We start from the raw sequence: 25,993 nt of genomic DNA on the forward strand, positions 1-25,993 counted from the left end.
CCCGCCGCTCTCCGGCCGCCGCCACCGCCGGCTGTCGGCCCGGGCTGGGCTCGGCGCGGCGCGGAGGGTCCCGGCCCTGCCCGGCCCGGCCCGGCCCGGCCCCCGCGGGCCATGGCGGCCATCCAGAACCTGCAGCTGTGGTGCCGCCAGCAGTGCCAGGGCTACCGCGATGTCAGCATCACCAACATGACCACCTCGTTCCGCGACGGCCTCGCCTTCTGCGCCATCCTGCACCGACACCGCCCCGACCTCATGTGAGTACCGTGCCCGGGCACCGGGGCCGCGCTGGGCTGCGGGCTCGGCGGGCCGGACCCCCGCTAGCGGCCCGGGACCCTCCCTGGGCTGTGGCCATCACTGTCCATCCAGCTGCGGACCCCGTGTCCTGCATCCCCACAGGACCCTCCCTGGGCTGTGGCCATTACTGTCCATCCAGCTGTGGGCCCCGTGTCCTCCATCCCCACAGAAAGCTCGCTGGGCTGTGGCCATCACTCTGTCCATTGACCCGTGGACCTTGTGTCCTCCATCCCCACAGAACCCTCCCTGCCCTGTGGCCATCCCACTGTCCATCGAGCTGTGGATGGCCTGTGGCCGTCCCACCGTCCATCAAGCTGCAGTCCCTGGGTTCTCCATCCACTCAAGAGCCCTGTCCAGCCATGGCTGTCCCGCCATCCATCAAGTTGTGGATGGGCTGTAGCCATCCTGCCATCCATCGAGCTGTGGACCCTGGTCTTCCACCATCCCTGGGCTCTTGCCCTCCCTGTGGGCACATCACCAGCAGCATTCTGCTCACGCCCACGCTGAGAATCTCCAAGAGAAAAGCGCCGCTCTCCCAGCCTATGTGCTGGGTTTTTCCATACATTTTTCCTTTTTCTCTTTTCTTCCCTCAGTAGCTGGATTATAAGTGTTCTAAATGCGTCCTTTCCATTGCAGAACAAGTTCAGGCACCGATCTTTGGGGCAGCATTTCCTTCTTTGCTGCTGTGTTTGCTCTGGCTGGGCTCTCCTCGCTCAGCCCAACAGCAGCTCAGCGCTCACAAGTCGCGAGGCAAGGGCTGTTTAAACAAAATGCAGTAAAAGGGCAGGGCCCCAAGCCACTGGATTCCTGCACATCCTTGTTTTTCCCATCTGGAGCTCTGTCTGTGGGAGGTTAAGTGCTTTCCACACCTTGCTGGTGCCACTGCTGGTGTCCTGTGGGTTTTGAACTGTCCCTGCCCAAATGGTAACACCTGGGAAGGTGAATAGCCAAAGGGAGTCATAGATCCTGCTTCATAGTTGGGGTTTTTTGAGTTTGATTTTTTTTTCTGGGCTCTTCGAACCTCCAATGGGAGGATTGAGAGGGAAAGATGAAGGCAAGGAAGCACTGGAAAGAGTGCCCAGGAGTGTTGATTTAAGCATTAGGTCTTTCCTAGTCAGACGTGCCCAGCTGGGTGGGGAGCAGATTGGGTGGTCTGTACTGCAGCTTTCCTCCTGTCCTATGCATTCTCCCTTTTTCTTCATGCTCTGAGGACAGCCTGCCACATGGGTTTGTGTGCAGACATCCCTCTTGCCAGGTGTCTGGCTTCTGGTTGAAGCCAAGAGAAGATCTCTTGTTTTCTGTCCTCTGTTGTCTTGAAACTTGACAAAAACCACAGCAGGCTGGGGCAGTGGGAGGTTAGTTCAGGAGCTCCAGGCACACTTTGTTGTCCCAGTGCTTGGGGCAGTCACTGTGATGTTGCCATGTATGACTTCCTGACATGTTGTCATGTCCATGTGACTCCAAGTATTTCCTTTCCTTCCTTTGATTCACAGTCCCAAAAATACAAAACTCCAGGGCAGAAAGGTTGAGGTGTTCTCGTGGAGGGGCTGTGACTGTTTCCTGCAGCTGGCCCATCCGGAGCACGGCTGTGCACAGCGGCTCAGCGATCTGAGAGCTGGAATAATCCTGTTGTCCAGTTTAGTGAGTTGTTTATAATCCTAAACTGTGCAAAAGGAGTTGTGGATAGACATCTCTTAAATAAGTTTTCCTCTGCTGAAGAGGGAAGATGTTCCTTGAGGCATCTCTCTGTTCCCATTTGTTTTCTTTTATGGTGGACGTTCTGCCTGACTTTATTTGGGACATCACAGAAGCTTTTTCTGATCCAGACCAACTCAGCAAGGGCTGCCTGAATTTAAAGTAAGAGAAGCCTTTATTTGTGACCTCCTCCATCAGTGTCAGTGTGGGAATACAGGAAAGCACCACGTGTTCCATGGGCTGGGCAAAGTCCTGCTGGAAGGAAATGGTGCTTACAGGTGATTGGTGGCCAGAATTGCCATGTGTCAGATCCTGGGGCAGAAGACCTGTGCAGATTCTCCATGTATCCCTGAAAGCTTCTCTGAGAGTTCTTGGTGCAGGGTACAACAGTGAAGTGCAGCTGGGTGCACGTGTGACTGTGACTTCTGCTTCCCAGGGGTCCATCCTGGCCTCCTGTCCTTGCTTCTGCCACAGATCCTGGTTAAAGATCAAATACATCAGACTGAAAGTAAAACTAGAAAAGGGGTGTTTGGTGTTCAGAGTGCTTGGTGTGTTTGCAGCAGCTCTGCTGCATAGATCCCTTGCAGAACATGATTCAGTCACAGCATCAGTTTTTGCAACAGTGTTTTCTGTCTTGGCTTATTCAAATGACATTCTTGGCCTGAATTCAGGGGATTTCTCCTGCAGAAGCCTGAAGAATTACCAGGAAAACTTCAAGCTTAAAACATGAACATAAACATGGGCTTCTTCTGTGAAGTATGTGGTTCAGAGGACAGGCTGGTGTGGGTCTCTCCTTCCTTCCTGTTTTCTTGCTGGAAAACATATGGAAAATACGATAACCTCTCAAACTTAGCTGGTGTTGGCTTGTGTGTTACCAGTGAACAGGGCAAGCTGTGTAAAATTAGAAATGCATTTCCCACTCACTTCCCACTCAGGCAAGGATTCTCAAGGGGAGTGGAGATCCATGCTGAATTACCATGGAAATCCACTTCTTTTTTGTCCCAGATGAAGAGTGCTTCAGAGCCAGTCCCAGCTGGGCACACACAGTGTGTCAGGCAGGCTCCAGCCCTTTCTCTGGGATGGTTGTAGAGTCTGGGGTCATCTCTTGTCAGAGGAACACAAGCCTCATGGCAGCATGGTAGGAGGCGGAGGTCAGCAGCTGCCACATGTGATGGTGAAGGTTGTGCAAGTTTCAGCCACGGTTTTAGTGGCCTTGTCCTGAGAAATGAGTTAGAAGAGGCAGGGGAGCTGTGCATGCTCACTCAGATATTAATGCCAGATGTCAAGGAAAGGTTTTGATTAAGATCCTTCTCTTCATCCAGGATCTTGCTCTTTCCCAGACTGCAAGCTGGTGTTCTGGGAATGGGCTGGTGGTGAAATCCCCCTTGGCAGCTGAGCAGCAGCAGTGCTCTTTTCTCCAGCAGCATTTCCAGGTCACTGTCAGCTCAGCAGGGCAGGATGAGGTCACGCTGGCCCTGCTGGGGATGGGCTGTCTGCAGGCTCTCTCCTCAGCAGAAGGCTGGGGTGAAGAAGAGCTGCCTGCTTGGCTTGGTGGGTCTGTGGTTTGTGTGACAGGCGTAGGCAGGGGGAGGATGGCTCAGGGTTAATTTCAGCAGCATTCTGGCACTTGCCAGCCAGACCACGGCAATGTGGGGTAGGCTTTCCTGAAAGGAGCATGAGCAGATCAGGGACATCTCCTGCCTGGAATTCCCAGCCTTGTCCCACCTCCCCAGCTTTGCATCTCCAGAAAGAGCGCAGCTGAAAGGTTCTGTTCCCAGCAGAGCATCCTGGATCTGAGGCCCCTGTTCAAGGACTGTGAGCTGGCAAAGGGTACCTCACTTTTTTACAGTGATCCTTTTGACTGCACATCTTATTGTCTGTAGATAAAATAGCACAAAAGTGCCAAAAAGTAGAAACTTTTTTGGTGCCATCAAGGCTCTGGGGTGTTTTTTTTTTTCACTCAGTCCGCTCCAAGGTCAAGTTTCCAATCAAGTTAGTGCTTGCAGCAGCAGAGATTCCTCCTGTGGAAGCACATGTGGCATGTTTGTGAGTGCTGGGTCTGTGCAGCTGGAGCAGGGGGTGGCCACGGAGATTTGTGGGCATCAGAAATGCTCAGCCACTTGTTTGCTAAGGGAAGGGTTTTTTTCGGAGCTAAAAACTTCTTTGCTATTCCTGTGCTAGTGAACTCCACTCTGATTTGTTTCCGGCACTGGAGGCCTCTCTTGGGTCACATTTATATTTCTCACATTTTCCAATTAATTCAGTTGCCTGTGTTTTCTCAGTGGAGAACTCCTACTTCCCTGTTTGTATTACCTTTCCTGTCTTAGGATTACATTGGTCCAGAGAGCTTTGATATTCCAAGATAGGAGATGCACCAGTAAGATCAATTTCCAAAAGAAATATTAGATGTAAGCAGTTCACCTGACTAGACAGGGAAAGAATGATGCTGAGAGGTCAGGACACTCTTGAAATGACCAAATAACCTGGTTGTTTGCACTTTCTTTTGAGGAATAGAAGGGGATTTGAGACATTCACCATCAAAAGATTGGGGGTTTTAGGTCTCTGCTGCATGTCAGGGTGTGTACACACCATCACAGCAAACAGCATTGAGTGTGGCTGAAGGCCACTAACAGACAATAAATAGTAATTCCAGTGACTTACATGTCAGAATGACCAAGGAAGCTGGAGCTCCTCTTTGTTCTTGCAGTGTTTTGCTGCATTTCCATGCTACAGAGACTACTTGGGAGCAGAACTGGGAGTGAGGCAAAGAGCTGAGATCACCTCCTTCAGCTGGGTCTTAAAAAAAAGCCAATTTTCTGGCCTGACTTAACCCAAGGATGGTTGTATCTATTGTTTCACTGAGACTTTTTTGGTGCATGATTATTTTTGTTGCTCTTTTTAATCCATTGTCTCAGGGAAGGGAAATCTTTGGGCAGGAGCAGGTTTTGAAGAAAAACCTCTGCAATTCCCTTTGATTTTGCACAGGAAAGAGTCTGTGGTTTAGAGGTGAGATGTGCCTTGTCTTTACGTGCTCTTTGGGGGAGTTTAACCTTAGGGTCTTATCTGTCATCCTTTCCCTCCTTATCCCACATAGCAACACCAGATGTGGGAAGCAGGGAGGAGGCATAGGCTGTGGCATGATGAGCAAGCCTGTTTAAGGTGCCTCTCTTATTTATGATGTAATGCTCCACTTTCTGTGCTGAGTAGATAAAGGACCTGGCTTGCTCCTTGCTGTTACAAGCAGTGGAAAAAGTTCCCCTGCTGCGATACAGATCTTGTGTTTCTCTCATGAATAGGTCGCTGTGAGCCAGCTTTGCCCTGGCTCTCAGAGTTACCCTGGCTCATCCCAGAGGAGAGGGATGGGTTGAGAAGGTGGGTCCACACCAGTTATAAAGGTGCTACATACAAAAATGCAGAGTTGGTGCTGTTTTCTGTTTATCAGTGAGAATTCCCTCTCAGCTTTCAGCCTCTCGCTCAGCTCTGTGCCAGCAGGCACAAGGATTGTAAGGTGAGACAGGGTTATCAGAAAGGAATTGACCCTGCCAACTTGCCTGGGCAGAAGGAAGCAGAGTTGAAAAGCAAGGCTGCCAGCCAGCAGCCAGTTTTGTATTCCCTGTTTAGCAAGTGCCAGTCAGTTTAAAACAAAGCTGATGATGGCTGTTTCCTAAGCAAGGCACACGCTCTGCTATGGGTGAGGGATCATGCTGTGTTGTGGCTCCACTTCCAGTAGCACAAACTCTCCCCTTTCAGCCCTGCCCCAGCACATCCCAGGTTCTGAGTTCCCAGCACAGTGCAGAGAGAGTGGGATCTGGGTTGGACCAGGGAGAGGGAAAGCAAATCTGGGGAGAGCTGAAGAGGGAAGTGATGTCTGGGGTCAGCAGAAAGGAGTTGTTGACTTTGGCTTGGATTTGTGAACAGTAATTGTCACTTCCTTTTCAGCTACTGGTTATGATCACAAATCCAAAGTTACAGCCCTAGGGAAAGCAGAGTAAGATTTCTACTGGCAACTTTGGTGTTGTCAGATGCAGTATGGTATGGGCAGAGGTTTTCCCAGGCAGATCCGTGGGAGTTTGTGGAGTTCTGCCAGAGGAAAAAAAGAGGTTTTGAAGCCAGAACTCATGTGCTGGTGGACCCTGGAGCTTCTGAGATCAGAGGATATGGTGTGTTGGAGAAGTGTGTGATATGTGCAGTGTGTGAGGGATCCATGAGAGACCTCCTTGAAGCTGAGCTCTTTCTTTGGGGAGAAAGCTTTCAAGACAGGAGAAGAACGTGGATGTGATTGGAAAGTACTGTTGGAGAGAGTGTTAATACCTGGCCAGCAGGTTGTTTTTTAGGTGGGAGAGAAGCAAGGCTTTTCTGGGGGCCAAGAAACCACCCCATGAATTAGAGGTTGCTCCTGGATGTCTCAGCAGAACCCCTCAATCTGCCTGGGATGTTTTTGCAGCAACATGTCCTGTCCACAGGCAGTTGTAGGAGTCAGCCCTTTAAAGGTGGATGTGCCAAAATTGTCTTGTGCTGCCTGTGGCAGATGCTGTGCCTGCTGCACATCTCTGTCCTGGCTGCAGCAGGTCTGTGACTCTTGGGTGGGGTCTGCCACATTGTCCTCTCTGGAGCTGTCCAAGGGTGAGATGGGCTCTGTCCCCTGAGCCACTGAGGCTCTGAAAGGTTTGAGAGCTGGAAGTGGAGCAGCTCACTCTAAATCACCAACCTGAGATTTTTCTCTTTCTGTATTTCAGAAACTTCGACTCCCTCAGAAAAGAAAATGTGTACGAGAACAACAAGTTGGTAAGTGACTTTTAATGTTTACTTTTGGTCTAGTCCATGACCTGGCACTTTGCTCATGTGATTCAGCCACAGAAACCCTGCAGACACAGTGTGCCCATTGTGCTGTGTTCCAATCCTTTGCCTTATTCTGCACCTTCCAGCCTTCTTTGAACAGCAATGTCCAGCCTGGCTGGCTGCTTGAAAGCACCTTCAGACTGTTCATATTTCTTAGCTGGTCACACAGTGATGCCTGTCCCAGTGTGTCCTGTGGCAGCAGGAGCTCAGGGAGAGGTAGTAGAACTCAAAACATGGACACGTTGAGTATGTGATGCTCCTGAGGGTTAGAGCAGGAGCTGGGAAGAAGCTGGTGTGAGAGGGGAAGCAATGGGAGTATCCTCCCTCTACTGCTCCTTCCTGGTGCCGGGGATCAAGGTGGATACATCCTGAAGTTGGACACTTCAGCCTAGTATTGAAGTTTCTCATGTTCTTTCCACAAAGAAAATAGAAGCTAGGCAGGTTAACTCCCTCCTGCACTGGATTCTAGCATAGTCTTAGTGATCCAAGGAAGGATTTTCCTATCCCTCTCTCTGTCACAAAAGGAGAGGCAGTGAATTATAACACTTCTCTTCCCTTGGCATTGCTCCACACAGTTTCATGGCTGCTTGACAGGAGCTTGGGATATGAGCAAACCATGGCAGTTTACCCTTGTCTGGGCTGGAGGAATGACACACTCTCAGGCAGTGAGCTGGCTGAAGTGCTTCTTGCCTCTGGAAGAGCTAAACCTGTCCCCCCATGGCTCCTTGGCTGCTGCTCCCCTTTCATCCCTGGCTGTGTCAGCAGCTCCCACGACAGACCCTCTGTCCCCAGGCTGGGGCTGCAGACTGTGGGCAGTCAGTGGCACTCTGGGGTTCAGCCTGTGTGTTCCTCTCCTCCAGGGGAGATTCAGACCATGAGTTTTGCCCTGGAGGTTTGGTGTTTGGCAGGAGTTGGGCTTCTTCCTCAAGGGAGCATATCTTGGCTGAAGTGCTGAGGATCCCTGAGTGTTGCTCCTTGTCCAGCTGGGCTGATGGTGTCTGCTTGTGTCTGGGAAATGAGCTCTGCAAGCTGCCTCTGCTGATTTTATTAATGAAAAGCTTCTTTGTGCTTCTCACAAAGAGTTGCTCCCCTCCTTTGTTGCAGTCTGTGTGTCCCCTCCTCCCCCTTTCTTAGTTTCTTTTATGTCCTTTGTTTTGCTCTCTCCCCCTTACTCCACCTGCTGTGGGATGACTTGTCTGTGTTGTCCTTTCCCTGCTGGTGTCCTGCTGCCTGGGCTGTGCTGTCCCTGGGATTGACCCTCCACCTCTCTGTGCTCCTGGGCTGGGCTCCCCCTTGGGCTGCTCTCCATCCAAGCTCCTACATTTCCTTGCTCTGCCTGTTCTTGGGATACAAGTGGACCTGATTTCTCCCAGCATTATTCCTCTGCTATTGTCCAGACCCATCTTGATGTCTTACTCATTAGAGGCTTCTTTTCCCTCTTTACAGAGGTCTATATTGTGCATGCAAAACAGCCTTGTTTGAACTACAGTTTTTCATATAAGGTTGTCTGTCGAGGAAGAATGTGTCACTTCTCAATTGCCACAAGACCAACCCCAAACCCTAGAAAAATTTCAGTTGGTGGCATTTTTTGCTAGATATTTCAAAATTATATAAAGAGGAGGACAGTTTCTAGAGGCCTTAAATGGTGGTGTGGTGTAGCAGGTGGAGCCTGTGCCAGGCCAGCTCAGGTGGCCTGGAGCATATCACTTTCCCATTTTGCATGGATGTGGCAGCAGCGGCACTTCCTTCCCCTGGAAAGCACTTGGAGCTGCACTGATGAAAAACGTAATGCAAAACCAACATGTTGGTCCTTTAAAGGCCAGCCTGGGCAGGCAGGTAGAGGAGAAGTGTGACTGGGTCCTGTTAGGTGGTGATCCTGTTGTGAATCCAGGCAAGAGCAGTTCCCAGCAGCACGAGGATGCTGCAGGCGCAGGGGACACCATGTCCTGATGCTGCTCTCTGCATTGCTCACCTGGTTTGGCCAGAGCCAGGTGAGTGCACAGAGCATCCTCCTCTTTGTGGCCCAGCCAGCCCCTCACTCCTGTTCTGTGCCCCTTGCCCAGTGTCACCCATGGCACAGTGTGGCAGGAGGTGGCATGGCCTGTGTTCCCACTAAACCTCCCACCAGGAATGTCCAGCAGGAAAACTCGACTGGTCAGACCAGTTGTGCAGCCAGTGCAGTGGGGAACACTCCAAAGAATGTATTAAGTACCAGTTTACAAGACAGGAAGGTGCCAGGCTGGGCTGGCAGCTGGGATGAAACAGCCAGTGGTAACTGGCTGAAAGCATTTTTAATGTCAGCTCTGTTACATTTTTACTGGGATACCCAATGGGAAAAAATGGTAATTATCTCGCTGAAAAATAGTGGCTGTTTGTTTCTTCTGAGCAGGAATGGTTGGCTTGTACACCAGCACTGTGTGTGTCCATGCCAGAGGTCAGATGCAGAGGGGTTTAATATATTCAAGGGGTTTTTTTAACCCCTTCACTCTTTCACTGTGGACTTTAGCAGTAGTCTTCCTTGTGCCTCTGGTGTTGCAAGTGCTGTTTTCCTTTGCTGTATTGGCATTTCAATAGGGATGCTCCAAAGGGGGAGAAAAAGGATTTTTTTGTATAAATTGGGAAGGAACAAGGCTGGAAAAGGGCCTTAGTAAAAGCCTTAAGCTGAGCTGAGCAAGGGTGAAGTTTGGATGTTGCAATTTTTTTGGTATTCTATTAAAGGCTTTTGTTCAGAGGCAGGAGAAAATAGCTTTTGCCTCTTTTACCTGCAGTTTCAAAGCAGAGAACACCACAAAGAGGAATACTCACCCCAAATATACATTAGGCAGCGTGGAAACAGTTAAGCTGGAAGGAAGCTATCAGGAATTCTTCTGCATTACACCTCTTTTCCCCCTTTATGGTCTGGGAGAGCAGGGTCCCTCCTGCAGCCCAAGATTTCCCATTTTCAGCTGGAGAAGAGCAGGCAGTAGGAGGCAGGAAGCTTTCACATTTGCCCAGCACTCAGAGATGAAAGCTGCCTGCAGCCCCCCGTTAATTGGGGAGCGCTCCAGGTTGGGCTGGGAGCCTGGAAACGAGTCTGCCAGGCTGGACTGACACATCCCCTTCTGCCAGGCCTGCCTCTCTGCAGCTGTGCACTCACACACACAGCCAGGCTGGAGGAAGAGCAAGGGAAGCCCAGGTGAGTTGCTGTGCAGTGAGCTATGGCCAGCTTGCCAGGCCAGATTTTTGGCTTCTTGCCTGGATTTCTCAAGGCAGTGGCTGGAAGCCATGACTCCGTTGGTTCCTCCGATGTAGGAGTTAAACTGGTGCAGCTGTTCCCCAGTAGAGTATGTATTTGAGTGGGGCTGTTTGCAGTGCACTTTCTTACTTATGATGAGGAGCAGCTCTGCTGCCCGGCATGGACAAGACCTCTCTATTTTATTTTTTTTCCCCTTCTTCAGGCATTTCGAGTGGCAGAGGAGGAGCTGGGGATCCCAGCCTTGCTGGATGCAGAGGATATGGTTGCTCTGAAGGTACCAGACAGGCTGAGCATCCTCACCTATGTTTCCCAGTATTATAACTACTTCCATGGACGGTCTCCTAGTAAGTACCATATTCCCTGGAGGGGTTGGAAGGATCAGGGCTTCATTTCATGCTTTTCCTTGCCTCCTAACAAGCTTGGGAAAGCAAAATAGACTGCAGAGAGGCTTTTAGATACCAGAACTATTTCACTGGGGGGATCTGAACTTTTTGCACAGCAGCCTACAGTTGCATCACTGCTTTTGGAAGGGTACAAGGCCATGTCTTGTCTTTGAAACTACTGCCTTAAAATTTAAAATACAGTGTAAAATTTCTTATGGTTCAGCCAGAGAGGAGCACTGAAGGTTCCATGTCCCCAACTCAGCTTTCCATTCTCGAGCACCTCCACCCCTGTTCCAGTCCTTGCCACGCCTGAGGGCTGGTGAGAGCATGGAATAGAACAAGGCTGAGCTTGTCTGTGAGGCTGTGCCAATGTGACAGCATCAGTGGTAGGGCTTGTACAGCACAGCAGCACTGATAGAAAGAGGGAGAAGAAAATTATCACTCTAACTGACATAATTGTGATGGAAATTCTGTCAAACATAAAACAGGCCACGGAGCTGCCAAGGCATTATATTCACATACTGGAGAGTTTATCTGGGCTCACAGGAGCATTATTGTAGTCTTGGTTTATATTTGGCTTTAAGCTCACACAAAATGAAGTAATATGATAAACCAATTTTGCAGGTTCCTCCAGAGGAAACTTTAGAAAGTGGGACATGAATGACTTAAGGTGAATGGTTAAGGTGAATCTAAATGGAGAGATATGTATTGAAAATCTCCTACATGTTGGAAAGAAAGCACAATTCACTCAGAGCTGCCTTTAATGTTTAAACTCTTCCTACTTCTCCACCTCTTTACACATTTAAGCATGCTTTTGTTCTCCCTCCACAACTTCTTCCTTCCCTTTCTTTTTTTATTTCTTGTTTTAAAACAGTTCTGATTGAAATCAAACAAATTCCATCATGTTTGTGCCAAGTGGTGAGAAACTGGGTCATGTTGGGGTCTTTGCCCCCTCCCCCCTGCATCTTGTCATCAAGCACAGCACATTTTTATACTCTCTAGTGTCCCACAAAACACTTGGGCTGCATTCCTGTTGCTGGGGTGAATGTGAATGTCTGAAAATGAGCCCAGGCTGGAATGTGCCCTCTGACACCAAGCACAGTCATGGAATCACAGTCATGCCCTTCAGATGGGTTCCAGCAGGACCATGAAATAAGCAGGACACAGGAGGACAGGGAGGGTGAGCAGACAGTGCTTTAGTGAGATCCTGCTTTTGTGGACAAGTAGAGTTGAAGCCACCCATCTTTGTGTGGGCTTTGGGAATTCAGTAAATGGCACAAGTGGGAGGTGAGGGGGCAGTCTAAGCCTGAACTGTCCCCTGGTCCCTGCACTAGGAGCCCTGGGTGTTTATTTGGCTTTCTTGAGGGCAGACTGCTGGGAACTGGGCTCCCTCTCTGCTCCCTGCCCTTTCTGTGTTTACTGAGCAGGGTATAATCTCTTTTCAGATGAGTGGCCATTTAAGTGTCACTTGGAAAGTGAAGCTGTGACTCAAATATCCCACAAGGAACACAGAGACATCTCATTCAGAATGGGAAGTGGTGCAAGAATAACATCCCTGTGAGACACTTGGGGTTTGTGTCTGTAAAAACTTTGCACAAAGCTTTATTTCCCAGGGAAGCCTCCTTGCACTTCTCAGGGCACAGGGCACCAATCCCTGCTTGACTGAAGTGTGTTGGAGAGTCTGTTTTCTCCACTTGTGAATTTTGAGGGGTTCTGTTTCATCTGCAAAGAAAAGAGAATTGAGCATTTCCAGGCTGCTTGTGGCAAGTCTTGGTTTCTACATTAGCACGTCTACGGCACCTCCAAGTCCTTGCAAAATTACCCATTTTTAGTGGTCATTTGCACATTCAACAAGGTTGTTTGCTCTGAGGGAGTCCCAGCTGGGATGTAGGGTGGACCCTTGCAGCAGTGGATGTTCAGGCTGTGTAGGAAGTCTGGAGCACAGCAATTTGAATGAAGCAAACCCTCTGTGCTTCAGGTCCTTAGCCATAACACCTCTGCCTGTTCCAGCAGGGCCTGTTTCAGTCAGGATCAATTCCAGCCAAACCCTAGGCTGGAATTGAAAATCCAAGGTCTTGTTCTCACCATTGATGGATGGTGATTTGCATTTCTTCACTTCTGCATTTCTCTTCATGACATTCCCTGAGAAGAGAAAAATCAGCAATTTCAGGATGTCATTCAAATTCACTTGTTGCCTCTTGCCCCTCAGTCCAGTACAGCACTGCTCATGAAGGAAATCTGTGTCTCCTTGTGTGCTTTCCATGTTACCCACCAGGCACCTCTGGATATTCTTACTTTGTAAATTATTCCTAAACCTGTGAGTTTTCATTATGTTTCCTTTAAAAAAATTCCCTTCTTCCATTCTTCCAGTTGGAGGCATGGCTGGAATCAAGCGTCCTTCCTCTGAAACTCCAGAGCAGCATCCTGAGAAGAAAACTGCTCCAGAGCCTCCTAAGCCAGTGCCAGCAAAACTGCCTCCTGCCCACCCACCAGCCAGAGCTAAGCCAAAGGAAACCTCCCCTGTTACCACGGTAAGAAATGTGGGTTTGGGTGTTCTTCATTCCTTAAATCTGTTCAGTGAGATAGAGAGCACTGGGCTAGTTCAAGGCTCCTGATGGCAAGGACTCAGTCTCTAAATTTCTCTTCACTATGAGCAATTTAATCTGATTTAATCTAATCTGAGGTCTGATTCTGGCATAGATTGAGGTGGGAGTCACTAGAGAACCATCAGTCAGCCTGGATACATCATGAACAGGATGTGGGTGTCTTAGGACATGGTTATGTTGTTCTTAGATAATGGGGATGGAGATTTTTGCAGGATGTGATATTATTTTTGCTAGAAAACACTGATCCAATTATTGGATATGGTTTCAAAGCAGAGTAGGGATGACAACAGAGTAGAAGCCCTTTCCCAGCTAATTTAAATCAGAGACCTTTGCCTATAGGCAGAGAGAGCACCCTGGTCCTCTGGCTCTGTGGAAACATATTCCCCATACTCTGTCCTTCTGAGGGCTGTTCCACTTCTATGGCTTCTGTGACGAAGGGATTAGAGGGAGAGGGGATATCCTGCATGTCACTTCTCTGTCCTGGCTGTGCATGCCAAACACTCACCTTCTTGGGAGATTTGTAGCTGTGTCCAGGGCCATGGTCTTGTCTGCTCACCCACTGCTTCTCCCCACAGAAAAGGGTCCTGGCAGAGAGCGGGAATGTCCCCAGCAGCTGCTGTGGGGTCTGTGGGAAACACGTGCACCTGGTGCAGCGCTACTTGGTCGATGGGAAGCTCTATCACAGGAACTGCTTCAGGTACAGCAGCTCTTCAGAGCAGGGGCACAGCTCTGGGGGTCACAGAGGGCCAAGGCTTGGTTCCTTTGGCACTGTAGAGAGTGGTGTGGCACATTTTTTTCAGCGTGGAGGAAACTTAGGCTTGCTCTTGACCTGTGTGTAAGGGAAACTGTCTCCACAGGTCTGTTTTCATCTACACCTTTCCTGCTTCAGGCTGTGCTAACAGCTCTTGTTCTGGTGCCTGAAAAATGTACACACAGGGTCTGCTCACTGCCAGTGTGGTGCCTTCACCCTCCTGTGGATGGTGGAGTCATGCCTGCACTCCCAGCTGTGTGTCTCCCAGCACTCTGGAGGATATTTCCTGAGACTTTTGTATCCACAGGTGCAGGCAGTGTTGGAACTTGCTTCTTCCTGGAAACTACAAAGCTGGGCCTGAGCCCGGTACGTTCATCTGTACCAGCCACCAGCAGCCAGAGAATGTCCAGATCTCTGGTCTCCACAGTACTGGGAAAAAACCTGACAGTGCCCCAGCCCCTACTGCTGCCAGGGCGTTTCAGAAAGCAGCAGAACCCAAGAAACCAGAGCAGGTGTTGAAGAAACCCAGCCAGGAAGGCCTCACTAATTCAACCAAGCCATCTGTTTCATCTTCTGGAAGCTCTGGCTTCAAAAGTGTAAATACTGCATGGTGCTCGTCAGCTGTAAATAAATCAGATGACTGCAAAGGTGCCTCGTTGGGGAATAAAACAGATCCCCATGAAGGCCCCACAGTGAGGCCTCCTTGGACATCCTCCACAACCAAAACACAGCAAGCCCGAGAAAATTTTTTTCGGTCTTTGGAGTCTTCCAGCAATAAATCTTCTGACACTCAGAAACAAGTCCAGTCTCCTCATGGCCCTGATAAAACTGCCCCTGCCAGAAGCCCTGATGAGGTCAGTCGGGTGAATGCTGGGAAGGATCAGGCACGTAACCATATTATACAGGCTCTGTCTGCATCAAGCACTTCTCCAAACAGGCCAGGAGGACTCAGCTCCACCAGCTCCTCAGCACCTGGCAGGTAAGCACTATTTCTCTTTCCCTTTTTATTGCCAAGGTGTTGCTTGGGATAACTTGGAGAAGCCCCTGCATCTTTCTTTGCTTTGTCTTGACTGCTCTTGTGGCTCAGTTTTGAAGGCATGTAAAGGGACACATACAAATCATTGGAACAGAGGCAAATAAAAAGGTCCATCCTTTCATGAAGACTCACTAAGTTGTTCTTTTTTGCAGTGGCAAGTTTTCTTCCACCAGTTCTCAAAGTCTGGTTCCAAAAACAGAGTCCAGCAAAACAGGGTATACAGCACCAAAGCAGGAAAAGGTTACAGACCCTGTGCCCAAGAGCCAGGCTGGCAGCAAACCTGTGGACTCTTTGCACAAGCCAGAGTCAAAAGGCATCAAAGGTGAGGATGGATGATTCACACAGTTCTGCCTCGACACAGCACTCCACCTTTATGCCTTCCTCTTGGACCAGTACAGAACAAGTGTCCATGACTCCTGTCCTTTGTGTCTGTACCACCACATAAGGGTTTTCTGAGCTGTGGGGCTCAACACCCCTCCATTTATCCCTTGCAGTTCCTCCTTCTAGCATGGTCAGTTCTACTACTCTGAGAATCTCCAGGTATTTGAAGTTGTACTTGCTGTCATCAAACACTGGGATCATGGTGGCTTTCAAAGGCTTAGATTTTCCCAGATGGGAGACCTTGCCAGAACTTTGGGATGATGTTTTGATTGCAGTTGCAGGTCACCCAGCCTCCTTTTCTGTTTTGAGCCAAGCTTCCATCATGGTGACTTAGCAGTGGGCCAGGGGATGATATTCTAGGGGTTCCCAGTGTCTCAGGCACTTTCAGGTGGCTGGTATTTTTTCAGGCCAAAAGAATTGTCCTTTTGCAGTTTGCTGTGACTTTGTGGGGCTTTTTGTCTCTCCCTCTTCCTGCCCCAGCCTTTGATCTCTGAGATCTGAGCTGTTTGTGTTGTATTGCTGTTGAATGTGCCTGTTCATGTACTCTGTGGCTGAATTTCTGTAACTGTGTAGGTTTTAAAGCATTTGATCTGCAAGGGACAAAATGCCACTGAGATTACTTACTACCTATTGTATCTGAATCTGTTCATGTTAAACTTGTTGAGCTGGTGCTGGTTTGCTGCAATAACATCATAGTACCTGCCCCAGTGCATGGCTTATCTCCTAGGATTCTCCTGAGACTCAAATCTGGCTTGTTACTTTTTATTGGATGTTTTTTGTTCTTGTTTATTTTTATTTGCCTTGCTGTGTTCTTTTCTTCAGGAAGCACAAATGTTGCTGACAACAAGTCTGAGAGCCCAGAAGGGTGGAGATCTCGGCTGAAGCCTGTAGCCAACAAGTGAGTGTCTTTGGAGCTGGTGGGTTTCCATGGCAGGTGTGACAATCCCAGGTGGAGATCCACACCAGGATGTCCAGAAGCTTTCCTGTGGACCATCCTGCAAGAGGGATTGTTTGTCTTTCTTCTTTGCAGGGACCAAGATGGCTCCAAGAAACCTGCTGATAACTCCCAGGTGGGAACAGGGAGCCCAGCACACAAGGAGCCAAAGCCAAGCCCATTAGTTGTCCCACCAGCAAAGCAGGATTCTGGTATGAAGGATAAAGGCTTTGCCTTCATTTTGCTTATCAGGAAGGGGACAGGCATTGGTACTGCAAGGCCCATGTGAAGAATGTGTTGTGGAGGCTGTGCCTTCCTTTCAGGGGTCTTTGCTCTCTGCACCTGCTTTAGCCTTGTGGTGCCTTTATTTTGTGCCTCCCATCCTTCTCCAAGGAGAGAGACTCAATTTCCACAGGGTTCCTTTCTTCTGCAAGACAGCCAGCAAGATTTCACTTACCCTCTCTTGCATGATTGTGTAATGTTGAGAAATCTTAGTGATGGTTCCCAACTGTTTATTTGCCTCCCAAATGTTTATTCTCCACTTACTCTGGCCTTGTAATGAGTGGTATTTTCCCTGTTTACTTTGGGCTTATGCATTTCATTATCATCAAGAGAGGAGGACTAGGACTAGAAATGGAGTTTGGTAGTGGTGAGTGCCAGAGACATGGAGCAATAAAGGGATTTTTATGAGATGAGGGTTGAAATTTCTTACCCAAAAGCTGTCTGTGCTTCTTAATCCAGCTTCATCTGGTGGATTCACAAAGAAGTTGTTGATTCCCAGCTCAGATCTTATCAGGAGCTGTCAGAATTCAAAGCAAGACTGGAAAGATCCTGGAGGGTCTGCCAAGAAGGAGGAAGATGGCAACCAGTTGAAAACAAACACTGCTACGTGTAAGATCTCTTCTGCCTACTAAAGTCATTCTCAGGGAACAGCCTGAGTGGTCGGTATGGGATATGTGTCCCAGAGTTTTCTGTGGCTAACCCTGTGGCTGCTGTCATGGGGGCAGAATCTGTGTAATTAATTTTTATTAGCCAGCTTGGCTTCAGCAGGAAGCAGCAAGGCCAGAGAATTCAAGGCCAGAGTGGGAAAGGAAGAAATTGAAATAGGAATTTTTCAAGGTCACTGCCCTGTCATTCTTTAGACTTAGTGCTATGAAGAGGACCATCTCCTAATTTGGGGAACTGGGATCTAGTTGATGTCTCTGTTCCTCTTCAGTTGAGTGGCTTTAGAAAATAAAAGGAATGCAGAGATCTGTCACCCAGAGACTCACAGGAGCAGGAGCCAAAGCTGCTGTTTCTTTGATTTTCAGATGTCCTGATAAGTTTGTTGCTGCTCTTAATCCATGTTCTTACTTCTGTTTGTTCAGCCACAGCTTTCCTGTGCACCTCTCCTCCCATGCCCAGTTATCCTTGCTCTGACATACCCCACTGCAATGCTAAGGAAATTTTCTGGAACTAACCTGATGTTGCTGCTGTCCTGTTTGCTCAGCTTCTTTGTCTCCCCTTTCCTTACCCCATCTTGCTGTGTCTTACCTGTCTGGAGTAGAAGATTCTCACAGCAGGGCTCAGTCCTTCCCCTGATGTTTGTCTTGGAGCAAGCAGGATGGGTCCCGATGGCTCAATGGCCTCGTGCTTTATTTTTTGTCAGCTGGTTCCAGCATTGCCCTTAGCCAGCACCTTTGACAGCTACTAAACATTCAATCTCCAGTTGTTTAGTCATTTTTAAGAGTTTAGTGTGCCTCCTTTGCCAGCATTTTCCCCAAACTTTCCACCTCCTCAGACTCAGCCCCAGGGTTCAGCAGAGTCTCTCCCAGGAAGTGAGCTGTTCAGATAAGGGAGGCCTGGTTTATATCTCTCTTTCTAAAGGTTAATGATTGCCATGGGGAAGGACCATTGGGAAATTTTCCTGGCAGTCTTCCCCCACTTTTCCCCACCTGAAAGGCTGGTTCCTGCTGCTGTCCCTGGGCAGGCTGTGGGTTAGGGATGGAGCTGTTGCTCCTCTGTGTAGATTGGAGATTTTAACCTCAGCACTCAGAGAGAGCTGTGAACAGTCAGCTGCTGTTCCTGCCCTCAGTCCTGGGGTTCTGTTGAGCCGTGGATGGTGAGCATTTCTCTAGATCATTTGTGGTAGGTGGTGTTCTCTGTTGAGAGAGGAGGCTCCAGGGTTTTCCTGCCAACTGTCCTACTTCCAGCTTGCTGGCAAGCAGCCAAGCCATCCTGTGTCTGTCAAGCCACAACCTGAGGGTATCAGGGGATATCAGATCCTCAGCTGGTCACAGGGTGTCATTTTACAGGCTCTTCCCCTCCAGTGACCGTGGCCTTCTCCCCATCAGTGGTGCAGCTTTCTGCCTTGGCTGGAAGTGTTGCAGAGGCCACTTGGAAGGAGCCTGGAGAAGCAGGACTGAGCTGGGAGAGGGAAGTGTTGTTTAGGCAGACAGCTGGAGGCAGGACAAATCTCTCTTTAAGAGAGACTTCAAGAATCTTTAAGAGAAGTGTGAGCTGCAGGCAGTGCAGAGGCAGCAAACCAGTAACATCCAGAGGGAAGAGATCCCTGACAGAGGCCAGCAGTGCAGGAACAGCACAGCCACATCCAGCATCTTCTCCTTTTGCACTTTCCTAGAAAGCACAATAGAGCAAGGGCTGGGCAACTGGAGAGCTGTCCTTGAGCTCTTCCTCAATCTCCAGAGACTCTCAGGATGCTCCCCCAGTCAGTCTGTCCTGTCTTTCTCCTTGTGTGTGCTGAGCCTGCATCGCTGCTGCCTTTGTTACAGCCCTGCTCTTTTGATAGTGGAGTTTTCCATCCTTATCACATCATCCACTCATGCCTCTGTTCTCTCTCTGTGGTAATTATCCAGCCCAGCCCCTTGGGTATCCAAATACCTCACACTCTTCTGTAGTTATCCTTGCAGCACAGTTGGGCAGAGGAAGCTGAGGCACAGTGGAACAAATACACGTTGCTTAAGGATTGATTTTAATAGGTGTCCAGGGCCTAAATAATGCTGTGTAGTGGGCCTAAGGGACTTCTCACCTAGGAAGTGTTTTGTGGGAGGAATTGAACCTTAGTTTCCTGAGACGTACACTGAGGTCCCATAGACCATCTTTGTTTCATCAGTATTTACTGATACTCCTTTGTAAAAGAGCACTAGAGGCACATTTTTAGTATGTTTCAGTGTTTCCTGTGACAGTAACCCAGTCTTTCTATGCTATCCTTTAGAAGATTAATAAGGAATGGCTTTTGCCACAACAAATATCTTTGGGTTTTAACAAGATAGTAAATGAACATGGAAGTCAGTATTCTTGGGTGGAAGTTCCAAAGCCACACCTGGATTAGGTGACTGTCTATACCCTGGGGTTGAAAGCAGCAACCTGTGACCTGAGTGACAAGCCACAAGGAGTAAACCAGGCTGTGAGGAAATGTCTCTTACTTTGGTCAGGCATGTGGATGCATGTGTAGCATCTGTGACCTCTGTTAGGTAGCTGGGACCTGTTGTGCTCTGGTGGTGTAGGCACTGTCCCACATCACAAAATTATTTAAAGGTTGTTGTGACATTCTTTGTTTGATTTTTTTTTCCTCCCTTCTAGTTAAACAGCCTGCTCCAAAAAGCAAAGACGAGCCTCAAGTGGTGTCCCCAACCAAGGTATGACTGGAAACCAGGTGTAAGGGGGAGCAGGCCGGGGTTGTTAATATTTTTCTGGAATGCTTGTCCAGATATATCTAGTTTTTTCTTATTGGGAGGGTTTATTTGGATACCTAGGGAAAGGGTGAAAGGCTCTGGGGCAGAGACAAGGTGGAGAAGCTGCTGGTTATCTTCCATGCAGGGAGACAATTGGAGCTGGAGTGAGACAGAGCCAAACAAAACTGTGGTAGACATTGCATTCCCCACAGAAGGGGAGAGTGTCTGCAGAGTGACAGGTGTGGGTGGAGTTGCCACTGACAGCAGATGTGTCACAGCCCTGCAGTGGCCATCGCTCTGCTGTGAGCAGCCACCTCTGCTGACCTGCCCTCCCAGGCTGGGGCTCTGTTCTTGGGCTCCTTATGCCCTTGCCCATCTCTGCTGTGACCTCAGCAGGCAGTCTGAGGGTTGCTCAGCTCTATTTGGTCCTCCATTTTTTCCCCTAGCTGCGCCCAGACTACCTCCCTGAGGAGAAAATCCAGGAGAAGGTTCGTGACATCGAGAAGCAGCTGGACGAGCTGGAATTGAAAGGAGTGGATCTGGAGAAGCAGCTGCGTGCCTGTGAGGGAGGTAAAGGAGACCTGGTGACAGTTCTGCTCTGGTGGGGAGCTGTGGGGCTCAGGTCCTACCCCTGGGCACTCCTGGCTCCATTTTTAGGAGCCCAGGCTACATGTGAGACACCAGGTTCCCAGAGGTAGCTGGTTACAATGATAAAGCCTGGGGAATTTGGAACCTTCTCTGGCTGTTTTGTAACATAGTTTTTGAGCAAGGTCTGTGTTAATTTGGCTGAGGATCAGAGAGTTTTGGGAATCCTGTAGCAGAGTATCCATAAGCAGCTTCCTTGAATCTACAGGGAGTGACCTGCATCCCTTGTGCCCAGGAGCTCCAAAGATGACCTGTTTTCACTGGAGGTTGCCTGGGGCTCACATAAGTCACCCTAGGCTCACCCTCATGAGATTGTGTGTTTGAGCCAGGGAGCCTGAACTGATGCAGCTTCTTGCCCTTTTGTCTCCCCTGTAGATGAGTCCGAGGATGCCCTTATGGTGGATTGGTTCAAACTGATCCATGAGAAACAGCTGCTGCTCAGACAGGAATCAGAGCTGATGTACAAGTGAGTACAACCAGAAATTCACCTGTCTGCTTGTGCACTTCCTGTGAGCAGTGAAGGAGAGGGAGTGTGGCAGCCCAAAAAATGATGTGCCACTTGGTGGGATGAGAAGGGTCGAGGGTGTCTCTGAGAGAACTGTCATCATAATGATGTATTAGCTGGTGGGCCTTTGAGCACCCAGGGTCTGTGAAGAGTTTATGAGGAGGGAAACTGCAGAAATGTGATGGAGGAAGATTTCCCCTGACCTACCAGCCCCTGCCCAGGTGGTGGGCAACACAGAGATGAGGCTTTAGCATGACAAGAGAAGGATCCAACCCTGGGGCATGGCAGGGCAGTAACTCATCACTTCTGTCATTCCTTCCAGGATGAAGCAGCAGAACCTGGAGGAGCAGCAATGGAATATTGAGATGGAGCTGCGAAGCCTCATGGACAAACCAGGTAAGGACTGGCCCCACTGGGAATGCTGCTGGCCCCAGGAGCCTCCACTCTGTGTGCCAGCCCTGGGATGTCCTTAGATCTGAAGGCACTGCAGGGATTGCCAGGTGCACTGTGGGTGTCCCCTGGCTGTGGCTGTCCCCTGTCAGGTGCAGACTCCCTGTGACATCCAACCACCTCTGCTCTGTCAGGGCATGCAGGATGTGCCCCTGAATGTGGGGATAGTACAGTTACCCTTGCTGGGGCAGGGTGGAGGCAGGAGGCACAGTGGGGAGGTACTGCCTGTAGTTGTGAGATGGGCTTCCTTTGTCTTGTGCAGAGGCGCTGAAGACACCCAGGGAGAAGGAGAAAGAGAAGGAGCTGCTGGACTCATATCTTAGCACAGTCAATGATCGCAATAATATTGTAGATTGCCTGGATGAGGACAGACTCAGGTGAGGGTGCTCAGATGGTGGGAAATGAGCCAACACTACTGTATTTCCACTGCTGCCCAGGCTGTAGGGGTGGATGATTGGCTGTAGTCCAGACTACTGCTCCATGAGAGGTGGGTGGTCACCTATCATCAAACGTCTTGTTCTAAATGCTGCTGTCTCTGTGTCCTTGGCAGCTGTTGGAGAGAGATCAGGACCACAGCCCTGTTCTCTCTCAAGCCAAAGCTGCTGTGAGAACAGGGCTGTGAAAATGTGGAATGCGGGGGAAGAGAGGGAGAGGCTGGAGATTGGGAGGCTGGAGGCAAGCATGGGAGATGCAGGAGGAATCTGGGAACATGAAGTCAGGAATGTGCTTGTCTGCTGCAGCAAGTGAAAGAACAACTGTAGCAAAGAACTGGATCCTTCCCAAAGGGAGACTGCTGTGTCAAGTAGCTGGATTTGTTCCTCCTGATGCTGAGAACAGCCTCCATTTCTTGACCCCAGAGCACCAGCTCCTGCTTGTGGATTCTGGTAGTGCCCAGGACAAGGTGGTGACAGCAGTGTGCTTGTCCCTGATGGCAGTGAGCACCTCTGTAAACACCCCGGGCTACTGTGTCTCAACTTCATTCATCTCCTCGGGTGTGGTGTTGTCTCACCACTCCATGAACTCAGATGATTCATCAGCCATCTGGGAGAATGTCTGGAAATCCCCACACAGGCCCTTGCTTTCAAGGGAACCAGATGGAATTTGCTAATGTCTAAGACTCTAGCTGTTGGGGTTTTTTTTCCTGCAGCCTTCTCAGGGTATGCTGCGGAGATAGGTAATTTCTTACTGGGGAATAAGAGCAGTATTTGCATGAGCTTTGGTATCTACCAGCTTGTCATGAACACAGTTTTCTAATACCATGCTGTTCCATTACAGAGAGAAAGAGGAAGATCAGATGTTGGCAGACATGATACAGAGATTGGGTAAGGGCCCTTTCTCCTCTTACAGAGCAGCACTGGGGCCCATTTGGGGCTGTGGCTCTCAACCTGCTCTTGTGTCTGCTCCCTCTCCTGCAGATGGATCTCTTGAGAGCCAGGAGCCAGAGAGGAGGAAGAACAAATTCCGCTTGTCCAACATATGGAAGCAGAAAAAGCAAGAGTAGAGCTCTGGAGCTTGATGTTCCTTTTCCCCATGGCCCAGAGAGACCCATCAAAGGTGTGGTCCTTCCTCAGTGCTGCTTTCTTGGAGCTGTGCAGGACTGTGAGAGGCCCCAAGAGGCCCATCAGAGGTGTGGTCTTTCCTGAGGGCTGCTTTCCTGGAGCTCCTGGACTGTGAGAGGCTCCTCTGCTCCTTGATGTGGAGACTGCAGGTTTGCTGACCAAAGGGACAGTGGGAACCCCTCTGGCCCTGGTATGGGGCCCAAGGATACCTTTCCCAGCACATGGAAGACTGTTTTCCTTCTTTGGCTCTGGATCAGAGCTGGTTCAGCCTTGTTGGCAGCTCAGGAGGGCAGAGCTCAGTTTTCCCACCCAGTGCTCGGGTCAGGACAGTCCTGAATGCAGGAACATGGCCCTGCATGGCACCCCACAGTGTCCCTTACCTGTCACCAGGGCTGCACTCAGGACACTGCACTGGGCTGTGGAAGGGCCATTGTCCCTCCCTTCCTCCCTCTCTGCTTGTGCTGTGGCTCTTTGGCCAGGATCAGAGATGCAAAGAGGGAGATGCTACAGGGGAAGAGGGATTGATGGTTTCCCTCTTATCACACCAGTGCAAACTGGAGGCTCCATGTCTGGGGGGAGCAGAGAGCAGAAACACCTCTGTGTCTGTGGTGTGGGATGTTCTAGACCCACAGCAGTTTCAGCAATAGTGATTTGTTTCCAGACCTCTTTTGGAAGTTGCTGTAGGCTGATTTCTCAAAGCCATGAGAGGCTGCTCACTGCTTCATTCCCTCTGTGGGGGAGATTTGTAGCCTCCTTATTTCTCTGGCTGCTCAGTGGAGCAGTATTCTCATTGTCTGTGGCCTATCCTGATGAAGAGGATCAGAACTATTCGTTTAATAACCTGGTGCTAACTGGGAGCACAAGGGAATTCATGGGTTTGCTTCACCCCTGAGTCTTCTGCATGGGAACAGTATTTCAGTTCCTGAGCTCCATCCCTGGACAACCAGTGCCCTCAAGGGGTGTTGTGGCTTACCTTGGGGAGACCGGGAGTATTGGAGCATGTTCTGGGCTGTTGCAAGGAACCTTTCCACTTTTCCCCCAGTCCAGTGTCTGCCCTGGGTGCACCCTCTCTTCCTAGTTTGGGGAGCAGGGATGGAGACGGTCACGGCAAGATCAGATTAATTCGTGTTGCCTCTGGTCTGTGCGGATCTCCTCCCTCCAGGCCAGGTACTCGATGTTTCTGCGGGTCCCGCTGCCCAGCAGAAGCGGGATTTCGCTGCGGGAGGTTTTCTCCCACTGTGCCGGCGGCAGAGCCGAGGCGATGCGTCCCTTTCCCACGAGGTGGCAGTGGGACTCTCCGGCCCGGGCAGGATGTGCTGGGGTGGGACCCAGTGCCCGAGGGAGCGCACAGCGGGGACCGTGTGTGTGCAAGTGATGGGATACCCCGGACCTGCGTATGCTTTTGCCCAATAAAGAATTACTGGAGCATATCTCAGCATCCCAGAGTGATTTGGGGTTACTGGGGTATGGCTGTCCTGGTCACTGTGAGTCCCTCTCTGGAGCTCGGTGTCCTTGTGATGGAGCAATCCTTGCCCAGAGCCTGCAGGGCAGCTCCACGTGCTGGGGGAGCCGTGGCACCAAGGGGTTTTTCACTGATTTTGTTCAGGTGTCAAACTCACCCCTGCTCTCAGGTAAATGCAATTCCCCCCCCCTTGCTGCTTTAGCATCGCACACCTCCCAAAGCCTGTGGGGTCCCAGCCTGGCCAGCAGATGTGGGAGAGACAAGAGGCAGAGCTTGTTCTGCCAGAGCTGACCCGTGGCACTGGTGACCCGAGTGGCAGAACCACAGGGACACTGGGGAAAGGCTGATGGAAACTCTGCCAGCATTCTGCTCCTGGTGGCCTGTGCTCACCCAGAGGGGAAGACAGACTGGTTTGTGAGGACATGCTCACCACTGGGACTGGCATGCTGTGCCTTGCCATCCTGGTCTGCTTGTCAGGAAGCTCTTTCTTTCTTGGGGCTGTGTATAAACACAAAGAGGGAGGAGGGCTCCTCTTCCAGACTTGGGCAGTAGCAGCAAATCCCCAGAACTAAACCTGCTTTTGTGGGCTACCAGCTGAGGGGAAGGGAGCTGAAACCATCTCTGCTGAAGGAGAGAAATACCTTTCCTGATGAGCTATCCCAGGCTGTCGTTATTGCTGGGCTTTCATCTTTTCAGGCTCTGAGTCTCCAGCCTCAAGAAGTTTAGTCTGCATGGATTTGGAGGATGGTGGCAGCATCATCCAAACTCATCCAATCCTTCCCCCTCCAGCCTTCACCCACCTTGAAAATAGGCAGGAAATGGACCTCTGCAGAAATGTGATAACAAAGTGCTTAAACAACGACCCCAGGGCCCTGTGGTGGCAATGGTTGGACTTGCTGTAAAGTTTGCTCTTGTGAGAAGGCCAGGCTGCTGCTGCCAGACAGCAGGCAGGGTACACCTGCTAGATACGTGCTCCAGGAATAGGTTTTGAAGGGAAAACTGTTCCTTCTCCCATCTGGAGTCTGTTTGGGATGGTAGCCATGGTCTACCATGATATGAGGTGGAAATGAAGGGGGATATGAGGTTCACATGGAAATTGTGTGGATTTAGATTTAAGTGGTCTCTAGGTAGAAAAGTACTGAGAGTGGGAGGGGAGATAGAACCCAGCCTGCCTCACCATGCTGCTGGTGTGAGGGTGACTGCAAGACTAACCTCAGTTATTTCTACGCCAAAGATGGAGGGTAAATACATCCAAATACATCCTGCTCAGGATCCCAAACTCTTGTCTGTATCAATGGAATGCTGTCTGGCTGTGGCTAGGGTACACCAAAGCCAAGCTCAGTACAGCCTGTCCCACAGCTCCTGCACACCTGACAAATGCTGATGGTGACCATGAGAATGACCTGGCTTGTTCCTCCTTCCTCTGCCTTGAATTTGGGACTCACAGGATTTGCAATTCCACCATTCTCCTAATCCAATGCTTGAAACAAGCCCTAGAAGAACTAGGTGGCTAAGGTGGAGAAAGGGAATGGCTTTTCTCCAGC

The 25,993-nt window shown here is 50.0% G+C and overlaps 1 protein-coding gene and 1 long non-coding RNA gene across 2 annotated transcripts; one reads left to right on the top strand and one right to left on the bottom strand.

Moving 5' to 3' along the window:
• On the top strand, positions 1-25,572 carry MICALL2 (MICAL like 2). The gene is made up of 17 exons (XM_083872628.1): positions 1-254; positions 6,726-6,774; positions 10,266-10,407; positions 12,817-12,977; positions 13,628-13,749; positions 14,111-14,782; positions 14,992-15,161; positions 16,043-16,118; positions 16,251-16,366; positions 16,896-17,045; positions 19,737-19,792; positions 20,275-20,398; positions 20,849-20,939; positions 21,301-21,374; positions 21,691-21,805; positions 22,704-22,750; positions 22,844-25,572. The coding sequence occupies exons 1-17, from the start codon at positions 112-114 to the stop codon at positions 22,927-22,929; spliced, it is 2,394 nt and encodes a 797-aa protein (XP_083728754.1). The 5' UTR covers positions 1-111; the 3' UTR covers positions 22,930-25,572.
• Positions 11,243-17,960, bottom strand: LOC310915609. Its single transcript, XR_014591194.1, has 3 exons — positions 17,688-17,960; positions 16,867-16,994; positions 11,243-12,588 (listed from the first exon to the last, which is right to left on the bottom strand). It is a non-coding gene; the product is annotated as an uncharacterized lncRNA (long non-coding RNA).
• Positions 25,573-25,993: the final 421 nt, after the last annotated feature.

Source organism: Zosterops lateralis (genome assembly GCF_965231275.1).
Source record: "Zosterops lateralis genome assembly, chromosome: 15".
NCBI lineage: Eukaryota > Metazoa > Chordata > Aves > Passeriformes > Zosteropidae > Zosterops > Zosterops lateralis.